The 16,017-nt window shown below is 40.5% G+C and overlaps 2 protein-coding genes across 3 annotated transcripts; both read left to right on the top strand.

Moving 5' to 3' along the window:
• Positions 1-696: 696 nt before the first annotated feature.
• On the top strand, positions 697-8,031 carry LOC140551359 (sialidase-1-like). Its single transcript, XM_072674767.1, has 6 exons — positions 697-884; positions 2,872-3,061; positions 3,460-3,722; positions 4,331-4,513; positions 4,987-5,206; positions 6,564-8,031. The coding sequence occupies exons 1-6, from the start codon at positions 819-821 to the stop codon at positions 6,782-6,784; spliced, it is 1,143 nt and encodes a 380-aa protein (XP_072530868.1). The 5' UTR covers positions 697-818; the 3' UTR covers positions 6,785-8,031.
• A 1,337-nt stretch (positions 8,032-9,368) lies between these two features.
• neu1 (neuraminidase 1) lies at positions 9,369-15,462 on the top strand. 2 transcript variants are annotated; one of them, XM_072674765.1, is made up of 6 exons: positions 9,369-9,665; positions 11,291-11,480; positions 12,089-12,351; positions 12,865-13,047; positions 13,486-13,705; positions 14,620-15,462. In XM_072674765.1, exons 1-6 carry the CDS (start codon positions 9,600-9,602, stop codon positions 14,838-14,840), a joined length of 1,143 nt encoding a protein of 380 aa, XP_072530866.1. In that variant the 5' UTR covers positions 9,369-9,599; the 3' UTR covers positions 14,841-15,462. The 2 variants fall into 2 exon arrangements, with proteins under 2 accessions (XP_072530866.1, XP_072530865.1); XM_072674764.1 differs by lacking the exon at positions 9,369-9,665 and adding an exon at positions 9,906-10,104.
• Positions 15,463-16,017: the final 555 nt, after the last annotated feature.

Raw genomic sequence — 16,017 nt, 5'->3', positions numbered from 1 at the left:
AATGGAGAAAATCGTTGCTGTCAAAAAAAAAGGGTAGGAGATCACCTAGACAAAAACAATGTGCTTTGGACAGATTAATCTTAAGTCTTGCCCAGATGTTTGGTAACCCCATTCATCGACGGAAAGAGACCCGTCATAGGACCACCACTGACCAGATTTTATTTGAGTGGTGTACCAGTCACAGCACAGTCATGATGCTGCCGTGTGACACGGAGCGTGCATGTGGTGCTTGTGTGAGAGTATCAGGCACAGTGCCATTGCTGGTGCTTTTACACACTGTGTACACTCACAAGTCACCTTACCTGGTCAGTACACTTTGTAGGTGTAGAGACAGAGACAGATCTCATCTTTTTTCTATGCACAGTATATGTCGGCCCTCCACCTGGTGGTCGGTCTATGCAGGCCGGCCTATGTTTAATGGAGTTTCTGCACAATAAATAGAAAGGAAACATACCTGCTTGTGGAATGTAATTTTTTTTTTACGTTAGTTTTGTGTGTTTTTTACGCTTTTATTGCTATATTTGACCTGTTTAAACAAAACGTCCATGCCAAAATAAGTGTGGATTAAAAATGAAGATTAAACCGTGGCGGTTTCTGCGCCGGATCTACGCGTCAGCGAGTCCTCTCAAGCGCCCTTACAGGCAGGGTCATGTGACCGCGTGACGTCACGCGCATGATCACATGATGAAGTTGTGAAGAAGCAGCGTCTTGTCTTGAGTTTGCAGGACACTGTTTCCGATCAGATTGATGAGGTTTTAGGACTGAAACGCGGGTCGGACTTCACGTAGAAGAACAGGAAAGGTGGTTCTGGCAGCAGGATGGATCAGCTGTGGCTTGTGGCCGGGTTAATGTTTGTGCTGCAGGCGAGAGAGGGGCACGCGCAGGTAAAACAGACCGGGGCAGGAACTTCATGTTCAGTCCTGTTGATAAAGTGACATTAAACACAGCACATCGGCGTTAGGACAGCTGTGCTTATATAACGTGGAGGATTGGTGCACGATACAACCGTTACACGGCTTGTAAAGGATGCACTTTTATTTGTTTTGACACAACTAAGAGAACCGAGTTATCCGGCTTCTCAGTCAAATGCACCGTTCCACCTTAAAAAGTGCGGGAGGTGCAGCGTAGATGCGCGGACGCCGGAATGCAGCGACTGTACCTTTTTAAGGTGGACCAGACATTCTGATAAGAAACCAAAAGAATGAGCAAATTCTTTCGATTAGCAAAGAAAAGACTCGTTTCGACATGTCAGATGGCACTGCTAACGTTTCTCTCAGTAAAATTGTGCACTGCTGGAAACACTAGCTAAACATACAATCTTAGTAGCATCCAAAGCATTTGAAAGGACAGACATTTAGAAACCATGTTCAAACCTTTCTCTTTGCACTTTAATTTTTACTCCTGTACTTAGTTGAAATATACTGGCTCATATGACTGACAGTGTGAAAGATTTGTCACACCTCTTTATCTCAGATTACAACAGATACGTGTATTTTGAACATGCTGTAGCACTGTATATTTCTACCCATTTGCTTCATGTATTACCTCATGTAGTTTTTCTCTTTTTCATTAGGTGTTTGTCAATGATACTGCGCCAGTTTGCACTACTCGATAGTGTGTGATATGTCAGGGAGCGGTGGGATTTGATTCCTAGTATGCAGTCTGATCCGTACATCCAGCGGCCTGTTTTACTTTTTACTCTCTGTCCACGCTCAGTTTGATCGCAAGCATTTCTGAAGGTTGGCTGAGAACCACACTTACGGACTGAACAACTCAACAAGACTTACTGTCTGGCATATGTACTGACTTGTTGACTGACTGACTCAGGTACTGACCTACATAATTACTAACTTACTGACTGGCTGACTTAGGTACTGACGTACTGACTTCTGTAGGTGCTGATTGATTCACTTACTTACTGACCCTTGTGTGGACTTGCTTACTTGCGCACTGAATTGCTGGTTTGTGTACTTACCGACTTGCGTACTGACTGACTTATGTATTGATTGGCTGACTGAGTTACTGACTTGTGGACATACTGACGTACTGACTTGCTGACTGACTAAGCTACCGACTTGATGTACTGACTTACTGACTTACTTACAGACTTATGTACTGACTTACTGGCTGACTGGCTGTCTCACTTGCCAAAAAAAAACATGACAGGTGATTACGACACGAATTACAACCATACAACCCACATTTTCAGACACAGAGAAAACATTGGTATACAAAAATAAGACACCAACTGAAACCATTACATTCAGCATCGTCATATATTGTATTAGCATTAAATCTTGGGTTATATGGCATATCGGTTGTGTAAATATGGCTATGTGGCTGTAATCTGCACTTTTCTATGATTTGGGCATGGTTAAATGGCACAGTTTACAGTGTTTCAGTATGCAGAAGTTGATACCAAATGAAATTGCTTTAAGGAAGTGAGTTGCTTGCACACTATATTATTATACACTGGGGGTTTCCTACACAGGAATTAAATTTAGTTTCAGCCTAACACAGCATTCTGAGAGGTTTTTCCTTTGAAATGGAAAATTTAGTCCAGGACTAGACTTAATCCCTGTCTGGGAAGCCAGTCCTAAATATCTTCATGTGACTTATTATAGCGTAATATTTCTTGTTTCTTTAATGTCTTTACTTTCATTGTGGAAGAATCTAAAATCAGTCTTGAAAGTATTCCTCACACCCTCTGAGTCACGCTTCAGCACATGGTTTGATGTTTTATGCCTCCTAAAAATAATTTGTAATGGTTTTAGGATGCTGTGGGAGTCTGTCCATGCTGTATAAGCATAATAGGATGTTTTGTTGCACTCTTTATTGCACTACATAGTCTTAATTATCTGTAACTTGCAGATCGAGCCACTGGTTTACGATGAACAGCTGCTGTGGGTGAGTGGTGGAGCAGGTGAAGTGAATACGTATAGGATCCCACTACTGACATTTACATCACGTGGAAGTCTGCTGGCTTTTGCTGAAGCAAGGAAACATTCATCAGGTGACATTGGGGCCAAGTTCATTGCGTTGAGACGCTCCGCAGATAAAGGTAATTGACCTGACATACAATGCAAAATCATTCATGAAATATTATCTAAAATAATTTGGATCTAAATTTTAAATATTATAAAAAATATTGCATAAATATTGTACTGCTGTGGTCTTCGTTAAATATGATATGATTTAGACTGAGATTGTTGTGAATTATTCACTGTGAATTGTAAAATATATGACTGACTGCAAACCTCTTGTTTTTTTTCATCAACTTTCTTAATAGAAATAGTTGTAAATTATAAACTGTGAATCTATAAACATTTGACAGAAAAAATGCTGATTATCTTCACATTAGCTGCTATTTTTTCCTGTTAATTAATATCCAGCCATCACATTGAACAAACTCTGACCGTTACATCGTTGCCTCATCTCTCCTTATTCTTTCACTCCAAGGAGCCACGTGGTCTCCCACATACTTCATAGTGGACGACGGCTCTATGGCGGATGGTTTGAACCTGGGCTCGGTCGTGGTTGATGAGGAAACAGGCTCTGTGATGCTGATCTACTCTCTGTGCTTCCACCTCTACCAGTGCAGCCCCTCCAGCACCATGCTGGTGGAGAGCCTGGATGATGGTCTGACGTGGAGCGCTCCTCGTAACCTCTCCATCCAGCTCGGGGTCAAGAGCTTCGCCCCTGGACCTGGGTTTGGCATTCAGGTGCGCTTACCACCTCCTCTCGACCCTTTGTTTTTATCATGTCAGCTTCTGCTTTATCATAACATCCTCTGGGTCTTTAATCATGAATTCCTCATTGCTGTTGATGTTTAACTTTCTCATGTAACAAATGACCAACAGACATACTCTGAGGCAATACATGCACTGATGCATTTGCTTTTAACGAACACCAAATATCATATATTACCTTTAGTGCCTTTATGAGGAACACTGAGTGGCGCCTCCCTTTGCTCTCAAAACAGTCAAGTCTGTTCATGGCATGGATTCCACAAAATGTTGGAAACATTGACCTGATTGTGTCACACAATTCCAGCAGATTTGACCAGAATACTGCGAAACTCTCGTTCCGCCACATCCCAAAGGTGTTCTAATGGTTTCAGAATCAGTAACTGGGAAGTTCACTGAAGAATCCTAAACTCATTGTCATGTTCATGAAACCAGTTTGAGAAACTCATGCCATTACACAAGTAGATCATGCCATATCTTTTCCACACCTTTGACACGCTCAAACAACACCATGTTTGGATCAGGGCTAGTTTCTTCACTGTCGTGGGTAAAGTGTGACTGTGATGTACTCTGTGGTTCTACAGAAACGTTATGATCCATCAGCTGGCCGTCTGGTGGTCTGTGGTCATGGCAATATTGAGGGTGATGGAGTATTCTGCATCCTGAGTGATGATCACGGACGAACGTGGAAGAACGGAGCTGCACTGAAGAGCATTCCCTACAACCAACCCAAACAGAACTTGGACTTCAACCCAGATGAGTGTCAGGTGACTGATTGTATAAAGCTGTAAGAAAGGTTGAGAAGATCTCTGTGGCCTGAACTTAGAATATTGCATTAGAAATAGAAAATGTTAGCAGCAGGTCAATTTGGTCCTTTTCAAAGTCATTCAGATTCTTTTCCCTTGCCCAATTGTCATGCTTACCACACCTCAGTGTTGAGAAATGACTGTTCACTGGCTGTCTAATGTGTATATCCACCACTTGACAGACTGTATCCGTTTTAATGTTATGGCTATAGTCTAAATCTACTTTAGCCATAAATTTTCATAATGTGTGTTATGTAAAATGCAGAGTGGAGTAAAATCCATTTTACTCCAAAAAGCTGGTAAAAAGCTTAGAATGTGTTTTCACAACAAAGGCATATGCCGGATTTATTATTTTTTCCTTTTAGAGCTTCAGGTACAAAAAAAGGCTTATAAAAAGGTACATATTCTAAAGTATTGCTCTGTTGTATCCACAGCCGGTGGAACTGCAGGACGGAAGTATAGTGATTAACGTCCGAAACCAGAACAACTATCACTGCCGCTGCCGGATGGTGGTGCGGAGTCTGGACGGGGGTGAGACGCTGCCTGTGGAGGAGCTGGTGTTTGACCACACACTGGTGGACCCTGTGGTGGCAGCTGGAACTCTACAGAAAGAGGGAGTGATGTACTTCAGCAATCCAGCCAACTCCCAGCACAGTAAGCTTTGATATGATTAAATATACCAAAAAGTATGGGCAACACTGGCACATTCACATTCGCAAGTCCCATACCCTGTACAATTCACTGCAAGAGGTCCCCATATACAGTTTTAATGATTAAATGTTTTTTAATATGTTTGGTCACACAGGCAATCAACAAATTCTGCATGGAGGCACACTCCACTCAATATCTGACATATTATTAAAACAAAAAAAAAAGTGTCTGTTTGGATTGGCCGACATTGCTACTGCATGGAACATTCTGAGAAAGATATCCAGGCACATTCTTGCAAAATTGTATATAGAGTGTTTACCATTGGCTTACTATGTCAATTGGCTTTTTAAAACATAATGCAGTTAATATGAACTGCTAAGATCCTGTATATCTGAATAGCAGTCTCTGGTCCAAGGATTTAAAGGATCCCACATCTTTTCATCAAAGGTAAAGGTAAAGGTGCATCTTTACCTTTACCTTTGATGAAAAGATGTGGGATCCTTTAAATCCTTGGACCAGAGACTGCTATTCAGATATACAGGATCTTAGCAGTTCATATTAACTGCATTATGTTTTAAAAAGCCAATTGACATAGTATTTGTCACTGTACAGTGTGGACTGTACAGTGAAATGTGTCCTCCGCATTTAACCCATCTGGTAGTGAACACACACTCACATGTGTTAGGGGCAGTGAGTACACACACACACCCAGAGCGTGTGGGCAGCCAACTCCAGCGCCCGGGGAGCAGAGAGGGTAAAGGGCCTTGCTCAAGGGCCCAACAGTGGCAGCTTGCCGAGCCCGGGAATCGAACCCACAACCCTGTTATCAATATCCCGGCGCTCTAACCGCTGAGCCACCACTGCTCCCAGTCACCAGATCCAGACCGCTGAGCCACCACTGCTCCCAGTCACCAGATCCAGTTCCATTACCACGCTTTTGTTTTTGGAATCATAACACTACCACAGGCCTTGCCAGCATATCTGGTGGGCTAGGTTGGAGATGGGTGCAAGCAAGTCTTTGTCTCAGTCTCAGTGACCTTCTCAAAGAACGGTCCAAGCCCTTCCAAGCACCACGATGTCCATATAAAGAACAAACATCACAGGAACATACCACAAGCCTCACAGACACAAAAGCCAATGAAATGTATTCTTGTGTGCAGTAAATATAATTTTATAATAATATCTGTGAGATGACTGAATAAAACTTTTGATTAGAGAGGATAAATATTCCTCTCTGCCCCTTCAATTTTGGATTAGATTTTCAGTTGTGTGACTCCAGTACAATGTAAACACAATTCTAATACAAACATCTATGTATTTTTATTTTGTCCAACTCTTTCTTGTTTTCTGTCTCCTCCAGGGGTCAACATGACTCTCCGTTGGTCTCTGACGGATGGCAGGTCGTGGGAAAGTGAGGCACTCCAGATTTGGCAAGGACCAAGTGGCTACTCTTCAATGACGACGCTTGTCGGCAACTCTGTTGAAGATAAGAAGTACATCTTCGTCATCTATGAAAAGGGTCATCGGGAATATATAGAGACTATTTCTATCGCAAAAATTCACCTGTATGGTGGCAGGTAGAATGAAAGCAGACAGTCAGCATGGGGAAAAAAGGGAAAATGAAGTGACCTCATTTAACAGATCTCATTAAATATTGAACCATCTGAAAGTCATGATTTGCACAATGTCAAAGTCAACATAATCAGAGACTCCACCTTTTAAAACAACACAGATCATCCAGCTATGAGTTCAGGCTGATCAAACGGATGAGAACACGGATGGGAAAAGGAAATAAGAAGAATCTTGGAAATTCTTGGATTCTTAACTGATGGTCTTCCAATATTGCCAAGAAGATATAGCTAGTAGATTGCTTTCATTTAATGATTTCCTCACTTCTGCACAGCTAATTCATCCTGCGAAATGCCTGATAATCAGCACATAAGTTGAAATAAATTCTCTTTACGGATCTATCTAAGATACCATGCAAAAGAAAAAAATGGATATGTTGGTATTGTGTTGCTTTCAGGAGCTCCTTTCACTCTACTGAAAATGTTGTGTTTTTTTGTAATTGCCTGGATTTGCATTTTACTCTGCACATGTAGTCTCCAGAACTTGTAGGAAACCTCCAGTTTGACAAAGGAGGCCCTAATGACTTTAAATGCACAGTTTTTTTCGGTTTGTGATTTGTGATGTGATTTAATATATACTGATAAAGGTGTGCTGAGCTGGCAATGGAGGAATTACTGGTATTAGAAAATGTACCAAGTGGTGTGAAACCTATATGCATTCGAATGGACTTCAAGCAGCTGTCAGGTATTGAATCTGATGTGCTTGCTAAACTTTTTTACTGATTGTGCAAAACGTTGATAAGCTTGGGTACTCTGTAGTTGTTTTTAATATGCTAGGGATTGATCTGATGGAGGACTGATTAGCTAAGGGAGAATGTGAGAAGTTTACTCTGTTAAAAGTGTAAGATCCTTGAGGAACTTTCAGAGGTGCTTCAATTTGACACTGTGGATGAATCTCTTCAAGAATGTTCTCAAAGCACCATAGGAGGTTCCTTCATGGTTTCAAACTGAAGAACCTCTAAAAGTTCCTCAAGGATCTTGCACTTTTAACAGTGTACTCTAATCATTGTCTTACATCAGTGTGCATACCAGTTCACTCCAGTCCACTGTACATTTATATGTTAAACTTTTTATTATTTTTAAGAAACTACTTCTGTGAAGTCAAAATAGACACTGTTTTTAAACTGTTGCTCTTGTCTAAGTATGTGTAAGGCATTGAGGGTGCAAACAATGTGGATAAAACTTGTCTTTATCACTGTGTGTTCCTTCTGGGCGTCCTTTACTTTGGCATGGGCGTTAAGCAATACATTCCCTAGAGGGCGGTTAAATTTCTGGCAACAACAAACATGGTGGCAGTGGAGGGGGTCATGATATTGTACTTATGCTGTGCTTCAGAGGTGTCGGAAACCGGGAAATACCATTTGTACTTCTTGTAAATTGCACTCGAAACAGACAGTGAATTCGTATGTACGTTTTAAATTCTTGGTTTTAAATATAGATTTTTAATATTTTGACTAATATTAAATCATCCGTTTGTGGACGACTCGGTGGCGTTGTTTTGAGATATCCTACAGATCTCCATACATAGTGAGTGGATCTTCCAACAGCCATGCGAATGGAGTAAAGTTAGATTTACTAGTTACGCATCTGGTGTATGCAACCTTCCGATGAGCACTTGAGTGTGAACTGCTCACTTGCTGCTAACTGCTGGCCCCAAGCTCCATTTCATCCCTATCCATAAGGTTTTACAGCAAATCATTTTGGCACACTTACTTACTTAAACGAGCAAATGGCGTGTCTGCTGGCTCCTCCACTATGTAACTTTGGTGAAGCGGATACAATACCTCTCATAAGTCAAGTCAAGAGGCTTTTATTGTCATTTCAGCTCTGTACAAGTACACAGTGACATGAAATTGTTTTTGTTTTTTTACTAGAACAAGGGTGCCACATGGAACAAAATGAAAACAATACAATAGAATACAATACAGTACAGGACCATGCAATGTACAAGACAATATAAGAAATATGACTCAATTCTGAGTGGAGGTATTGAGTACACATATTAAGGTCTGTAAAAACTTCCTGGTCAGTCTAAATGTTTGTTTTTTTTGTTGATCTTTCAGCTTATCAATAAATGCATGTGTAGAGATCATGTGCAAAGCAGGAGCTCAAAGTGTGGCTTGTCTTTAGGGCAGTGGTGTAAAAGTGTATTACACTCCCGAACTGTAGGGGGAGCTCAGGAGCAAAGTAAAAGTGTCGAAAATGTCCAAGCAGATGACTACCCCACAAGAAAAAACACACAGCCAACAAAGCCATATCTCACAAAGTGTGAGTGTCTGCTGTATCAGGGTGGATCTGTGCACATGACTGGATCAGACTCATGTTTTCTTCTCATATCCCCATTTCTGCTGATACCAGAGGTTATGGGGTGCTGCTGTGCTTTGCATTGGGGGTTATAATCTCATAGTGTGGGTCATAAACTTTATGAATATATTTATTCGTGTGTTTATTTCTATACTGAGGAAAACATCCTCCCCAGACAATAGTTCCCTTTATTTGACAAAAAAAAAAAACCGTTAGTCAGCAGTTATTCACCTGTAGAACCAGTCACTCACCTGCGTACCCAGTTGGTGTTACCAGTTCTGAGGCACAAGGAGACACAGCAGCATTAAACACTACTTCCACACAGAAAGTACGATCTGTTGGACTGTGTTATAGGAGGACGGTCGTGTGGTCTAGTCATAAAGCTACGAAGGTTTCAGTCATGTGTTTGGACTCGGTGCTTGTGTGAGCAGGTAGCAGCGAAGCTCGTTCGTCTCCCATCGGCTATGAACCCCTGTGGGCTACTGCTTTCGGTTTACTTCACCCGCCTTGTCGTAGGAGGCAATGCAGAGGTAACAAAAAAGAGGTTTATTTGTCGATTTAAGGACAGATAATCATTTGCATTTTAAACCGACAGGATGGTGGAGAGTCGGCATAGTTTCACTGGTATCATTTCATGAACACGTGAAGTAGGAACTTCTGCGGGCAGGCTGCCATTTAAACACCAGGAAATACATAAATGAGCGTTGGGCTCAGATACGGCCGACATTACTGGAGAGGACGAAAGAGTGTTTTTGGCGACTGTATTCAGTTCAAATGCTTCAGATGAACTTTTTACAATGTTTACCTGTTTATGTTGGGAGGAAGAGGAAGGTTTTCCGGTTCATGTCGAGAAAAAACAGCGGGCATTGTGTTTTTGCTCGACCAGGAACCCTAAACCTTCCATTACCAAGCCATTCACATAGAGCACAGGTCCACAACACCCCTTATACACCCCTGCTGTGTACACTGGTGAGTACACCTAAAAGTGTAAGATCTTTGAGGAACTTTTGGAGGTTCTTCAGTGTAAAACTGCGAAGGAACCTTATGAGGTACTTTAAGGAACTTTCAAGAAAAGTTTTGAAGAAGAAAAAGGTCAATTGAAGGCTCCTCAAAGCACCTTAAGAGATTCCTTCATGTTTCCAAACTAAAAAAAAAAACTCCAAAGGTTCCTCAAGGATCTTATATTTGGGAGAAAGAGGAAGGTTTTTCAGTTCATGTCAAGGTAAAACAGCAGGCATTGTGTTTTCGCCTGACCAGGAAACCTGAACCTTCAAAAAAAGTTCACACTATTACCAAGCCATTCACACAAGCACAGGTCCTCAATAACCTTGACTCTGAAGCCAGACTTGAGTGAAAGTACAAGTGCTCTATCAAAAAGTGACCTGAGTAGAAATAGAAGTAAACTTTAAGCACCATACTTAAGTACTTGTACTTTATACTTAAGTATTGCAAGTAGTTTATTCAAACATTTACTACTTAAGTACTGAAAGTAAAAGTGCAAGTATTGTTATGTAGTTATTACAGTCGAAAACAGCAGTCAAAAGTCTGAATATCATCATTTCTATTATTTCAAATGCTCAGACTTAAGGACTGTCTCAATTCCTTTGGCTGTAGCAGAAGGACAGGAATAAACAAGACAGAGTACATATATAAATATGAGTATATAACTATATATACATGTGTCTTCAGAGAGACACGAAAAGAAATCACTGCATTTAACTTACACATGACTTTTAGGGCAGCCAATAGCTACTTCCTAACTGAGGAGTTGGATAATGTGGGTTTGATATGATTCGTGACATTTTTTATAACTGTAACGAGTAACAATGCAGCACATAAAAAATGTAATGGAGTGAAAGTGTTAAACTCATCCAATAGTAGAGCACAGATACAGCATTTTAGTACAGTAGTGAAGTAGTTCCACTTCGCTACTATACATCTCTGCTCTGAAGTAGCCCTATCATTAGGTGTTCTAGCTCCAAACACACCCGCTCAGGCGGAAGCTAATGGCTGATCAGTTGGGTCAGAGAAAACATAGAATACATATATAAATAGAAACAACCATAAACATACATACAGGTTTTTGAAGTAAGACTGTGTAATGTTACAAGCTTTTGTCTGTCTTTCCCTTTGCCTCATCTCCCATCTCCATCAGATTAATCCTCTTATTACTGAAGAGAAGTTGTTGTGGGTGGGTGGTGGAGCTGGAGAAGTGCACACATACCGGATCCCTCTGCTGACATTTACCACCCGTGGAAGCCTGTTGGCATTTGCTGAGGGCCGAAAAACGTCCAGTGGTGACATGGAGGCCAAATTTATAGCCCTGAGACGCTCCACAGACAGAGGTGCATTGCATTTCCAATGTCCATCAATCATTTAGTTCTAATCTCTAATTCACATGCTAGCTCAGAATGAGACACCAATGTTTGAACCGTAATGACCTTTTTTTTTTTTTTTTATATATATATAACTGGTCTGTACACAGGGCCCACCTCTTAATTTATCACTCTACCCTCACACTCATGAATCTTATGAATCTTCTACACTGAATAATGTGTAGAAGATTCATAGTAGTTCATAGTCACTGAATATTTAAAAAGTCCATATTTTATATTGTTGTTGCGTCATTTCTTTCCCCTGCTTATAGGTCCTGCTTATAATGTTTGTGTGCCCAAAAAAGCCGAAATTAATTTGATCTTTTGTAACCTTTACATCTTAGAATTAACCTGTTCTGTTCTGTTAAGAATCATATATGTAAATAAGAAATCTCAGTTATGATTGGCTGGCGTATTTTGTGAATAGCTTAAAAAGCAGTTAGGGCTATAATATAATAAAATATATACTCATTATATAGTGATTTTAAAATAGCATTTGTTGGCCAATAAAAAGCTGTTACTGTACAGTGTACAGCGCACTCTTTTATCTGATTTCTTCTTATTGCTCTTCTCTCCAGGTTTAACCTGGTCGCCGACCTCCTTTATAGTGGATGATGGGATCCACACAGATGGGTCAAACTTGGGCTCCATTGTTGTGGATGAAGAAACAGGTGCTCTGATGCTGATCTACTCTCTGTGCTTCTACCGCTATCATTGCAGCCCCCCCAGCACCATGTTGGTGGAGAGCCTGGATGACGGTGTGACCTGGAGCGCTCCACGCAACCTCTCTGTCCACTTGGGGGTCAAGAGCTTCATCCCAGGACCTGGCTTTGGCATTCAGGTTCAAAACCCATCTACTCCACCCCTATTTTTCTATTTGCTGTCATGCTATTTGCTGTTATTTGGTTTCAGCCAAAATTCAGATGTACACAATTTTACCTTTTTCCCAAATGTGGGATGTGACATTGTATGGCTCAAATATGGAGAGCAATTAAGGCTTCAGGATGGCTGCAGCTAGTGTTTAAGCTATGTAATGTTCTTTCATCCATGTTTATAGATTATAAGTGTGTTATACAGTTTCACAAACTACATAAGTTACGTTGAAGACACGTGGTGTGTGTGTGTGTGTGTGTGTGTGTGTGTGTGTGTGATGATTTAAGCATGCAGAGCAAAGTCTTAGTGTGATGCGAAAGAACAGCCACTTTTTGTTCTCTGAAAAAATTTATTTATGTATAGAACCTGTTGAAGGACCTGTGTCAGTATATGAGTTCTTTGCTTTACATTATGAATTGAAAATTCAGATTATTGGGTAAAAAAAGGGTTTGTGGCACCTCATTTGTATTTACGGTTACAGAAGCGTTATCCACCAGCTAAGAGCCGTCTGGTGGTTTGTGGTCATGGCACTATTGAGGGTGATGGGGTCTTCTGCATTCTGAGTGACGATCATGGGCGAACATGGAAGAACGGAGCTGCACTGAAGAGCATTCCTTACAACCAGCCCAAACAGGACTTGGACTTCAACCCAGATGAGTGTCAGGTGATTGACCAGGAAATATGTTTTAAAAAGTGTTTACACTACTTCTGAATATCAAAGTAGTTTACCATTTTATTAATTGCCATTTTTTTTTCAAACCTTTTCTCCAGGTCCATTTCTCAGAATTTGGGGGCCCAATGTTATACCTAAGGACCCTCTACTGAACATAAACATATTACGAATACAGTAATTTGTATACAGTAATAGAAAAATAATGAATACATCATTTATTATGAAAAAGCAATGCAATATTGGGATTCCTGATCTTTGATAAAAGCTGATAAAATACAGTGCCCCCTGGTGACTCTAGAGGCTCTAAGGGCTTGCTTTAACCACTCATAGCAGTAATTTGTTACTATTAAAATTGACTTGAACAAAGAACAATAGCAGCGATTTGGTTAGCTTAAATAAATTGTGAACTAGTCTGGTTCTCGTCTACAGCCGGTGGAACTGCAGGACGGAAGTATAGTGATTAACGTGCGAAACCAGAACAACTATCACTGCCGCTGCCGGATGGTGGTGCGGAGTCCGGATGGGGGTGAGACGCTGCCTGTCGAAGAGCTGGTGTTTGACCACACGCTGGTGGATCCTGTGGTGGCAGCTGGAACTCTACAGAAAGATGGAGTGCTGTACTTCAGCAACCCAGCCAACTCCCAGCACAGTGAGCAAAGGGGGACTATAAATGGGGCAGTTAATAAATGGTGCCCACATGTGGGATGAGAAGAGTATGTAGGTTGCGCCCATGAAAAATGTGCCAAATCCTCTCTGCAATTGACTCATTTGGTGTTTGGTGGACTTGATGATTGAAGTTTGAAGAAACAAGACATATTTGGCAGTTTATGAATTTGGAGCCTCAGTAGCGTGTGGAAAAGCCATACACAGCCACAACAGCCTGGCAACTTCTCCTTATGCTGCAGGTTACCAGCCTGGTCATACACTGCTGTGGGATGGCATCCCATTCTCCAACCAGCAAGTCAGCCAACGTGGTTGTGTTGGTCACTCTGGCACGAACAGCACGCCCAAACCTGATTGGCAGTTCTTGGGGGTACCAGAGGCTCAAAACAAGTGTCAATACCAACAGCAAAATAAATTGTTTGACCGAGAAGATTTGGCAGATTTTTCATGGGCGCAACCCACATACTCTCATCATCAAAATGCATGTATCTTACAAATTTGGCACCATTAAAAGGGAAATTAACAGGCTTTCCAGCGGTATAAGATTTATTACACAGAATTGTTACAACAAATAATCTATCAAACACAAATTTTTCTAGTTTATATATATATGGTCTATATAAGTTTACATATGTGGTCTAAAACATGGAATAGAATGGAGTCTTGCTACATTAAATTACTTAACTCTCTCCTATAAAGTTGACATTTTGTGGGTACATGGTATTGTTAGCAGTGATTTACTGTATTTATGGTTATGTTTTATCAGTTTGGAATATTTTGTCTTCTCATTTTAGATTGTTTGTACATTTAGTATTACTAATAAACAGTATTGTCCACATAGTGATAGAGGGCCTGTCATGTACTAGATGTTTTTTTTCTTCTATTCTCTCTCTTCTCCAGGGGTCAATCTGACTCTTCGCTGGTCTCTGACTGATGGTAAGTCATGGAACAATGAGGTGTTGCAGATTTGGCACGGGCCAAGTGGCTACTCTTCTTTAACATCACTCAAAGGTGACAACCCTGAAGATAAAAAACACATCTTCATCATCTATGAAAAAGGCCAGAAGGATTATTTTGAGACTGTTTCTTTTGCTAAAATCCACCTGTATGGAGGCATATAGAACAAAGCTGAGTGAACACAGCTTTGTATTTGGAATAAGAAGGAGTTACTGATTCTTGCTTTCCAGCATCTGGTTTACTGCAACTTGAAGTGCTCAAGATGTCAACAAGTACATGACACTCGCGTCCCTAAGAACACAAAAGGCACATTCGAATGCTTAAAACTGTGATTTGCGAACTATCTGGAATGATGCAAATACAATCTCCGGCTCTAAGAGCATGGTGTTTTGGGGATCATTCTAATCAGAAATGTTAAATATCGTAAAGGTATTTGCTAAAGTTAATTAAGTGAAATTAAAATGGAACAGTTTAAATGTTTTTCCTTTATAGAATCGTAACAGTCATTTTGCGAATTGGTTTGAATGTCTGGATTTTTAGCTCCTTTTAGCTCCTTAGCTGGTTTTCCACATGGGTAAGAACACTACTTTTTACTTTACCAGCAAGTAAGTAGGCAAAACCCCTAACGGTACACCTTCTTCCCTTTGTAACATGAACACTTCAGATGAAAGTGTCTGCTACATACTATAAAAATGTTGCAGGGAAAAACTTTATTTAAATGACCTGCATAGTTACATATTTTGTATTTAAATCTGCACAAAACCTTTAATAAAACTGTAATAAGAACATATGTGTATGTGTCTCACATGTATTTGGAAAAAATGTATTTTAATACTCATACCAGTTGCCATAATTAACCCTGCCTATGGGGTAGGTTGTAGCGTTTGCACTCAGATGGTGACTAGTGCTGGAAGCAAAGTATACATTTACATTTGTAGCACAGGTGTCCAGTTTTTTTTTATTAATATTATTTTTCTTATATTATTAATATTTTTATCTTATAATATCAATGAAAAAAAAGCTCCCTTCTGTCCTTTATTTTTGGTTTTGGCTGAAGGGAGGGATGGGAGTGAGAGTGGAATGTCACACTTTTTTATGTTGTTAAACAGTTTCAAGTCAAACATTTTCTCATATTCTCAAAATCAACTGTACATTTTTCCCCAGATTCCCCCTGAAGACCATTTATATACGAGCTGTGTCTAAGTCACAGAATTCAGTTTGTTATTGATTCGCTGTCCTGATGGCTGTAAAAAAAAAACATGTTTTGGGGCAAATAAACAACCGGCAGTGAGAGCTTGCCAGGTTAGAGTACAGCCTCCACACTGGGGAGTTAGTTTAACA

Source organism: Salminus brasiliensis, chromosome 3, assembly GCF_030463535.1.
Source record: "Salminus brasiliensis chromosome 3, fSalBra1.hap2, whole genome shotgun sequence".
Taxonomy (NCBI): Eukaryota; Metazoa; Chordata; class Actinopteri; order Characiformes; family Bryconidae; genus Salminus; species Salminus brasiliensis.
Note: the sequence above shows the minus strand (reverse complement) of the source record. Positions and strands in the feature narration are given on the sequence as shown.

Bases quoted from the DNA above. Each gene is read 5' to 3' on its own strand.
- neu1 (XM_072674764.1), top strand. From the start codon at position 9,910: ATGCTTCAGATGAACTTTTTACAATGTTTACCTGTTTATGTTGGGAGG. The intron at 10,105-11,290 runs GTGAGTACACCT...CATCTCCATCAG, and splicing joins CACCCCTGCTGTGTACACTG to ATTAATCCTCTTATTACTGA. The intron at 11,481-12,088 runs GTGCATTGCATT...TCTTCTCTCCAG, and splicing joins GAGACGCTCCACAGACAGAG to GTTTAACCTGGTCGCCGACC.
- LOC140551359 (XM_072674767.1), top strand. From the start codon at position 819: ATGGATCAGCTGTGGCTTGTGGCCGGGTTAATGTTTGTGCTGCAGGCG. The intron at 3,062-3,459 runs GTAATTGACCTG...TTTCACTCCAAG, and splicing joins GAGACGCTCCGCAGATAAAG to GAGCCACGTGGTCTCCCACA. The intron at 4,514-4,986 runs GTGACTGATTGT...TTGTATCCACAG, and splicing joins TCAACCCAGATGAGTGTCAG to CCGGTGGAACTGCAGGACGG.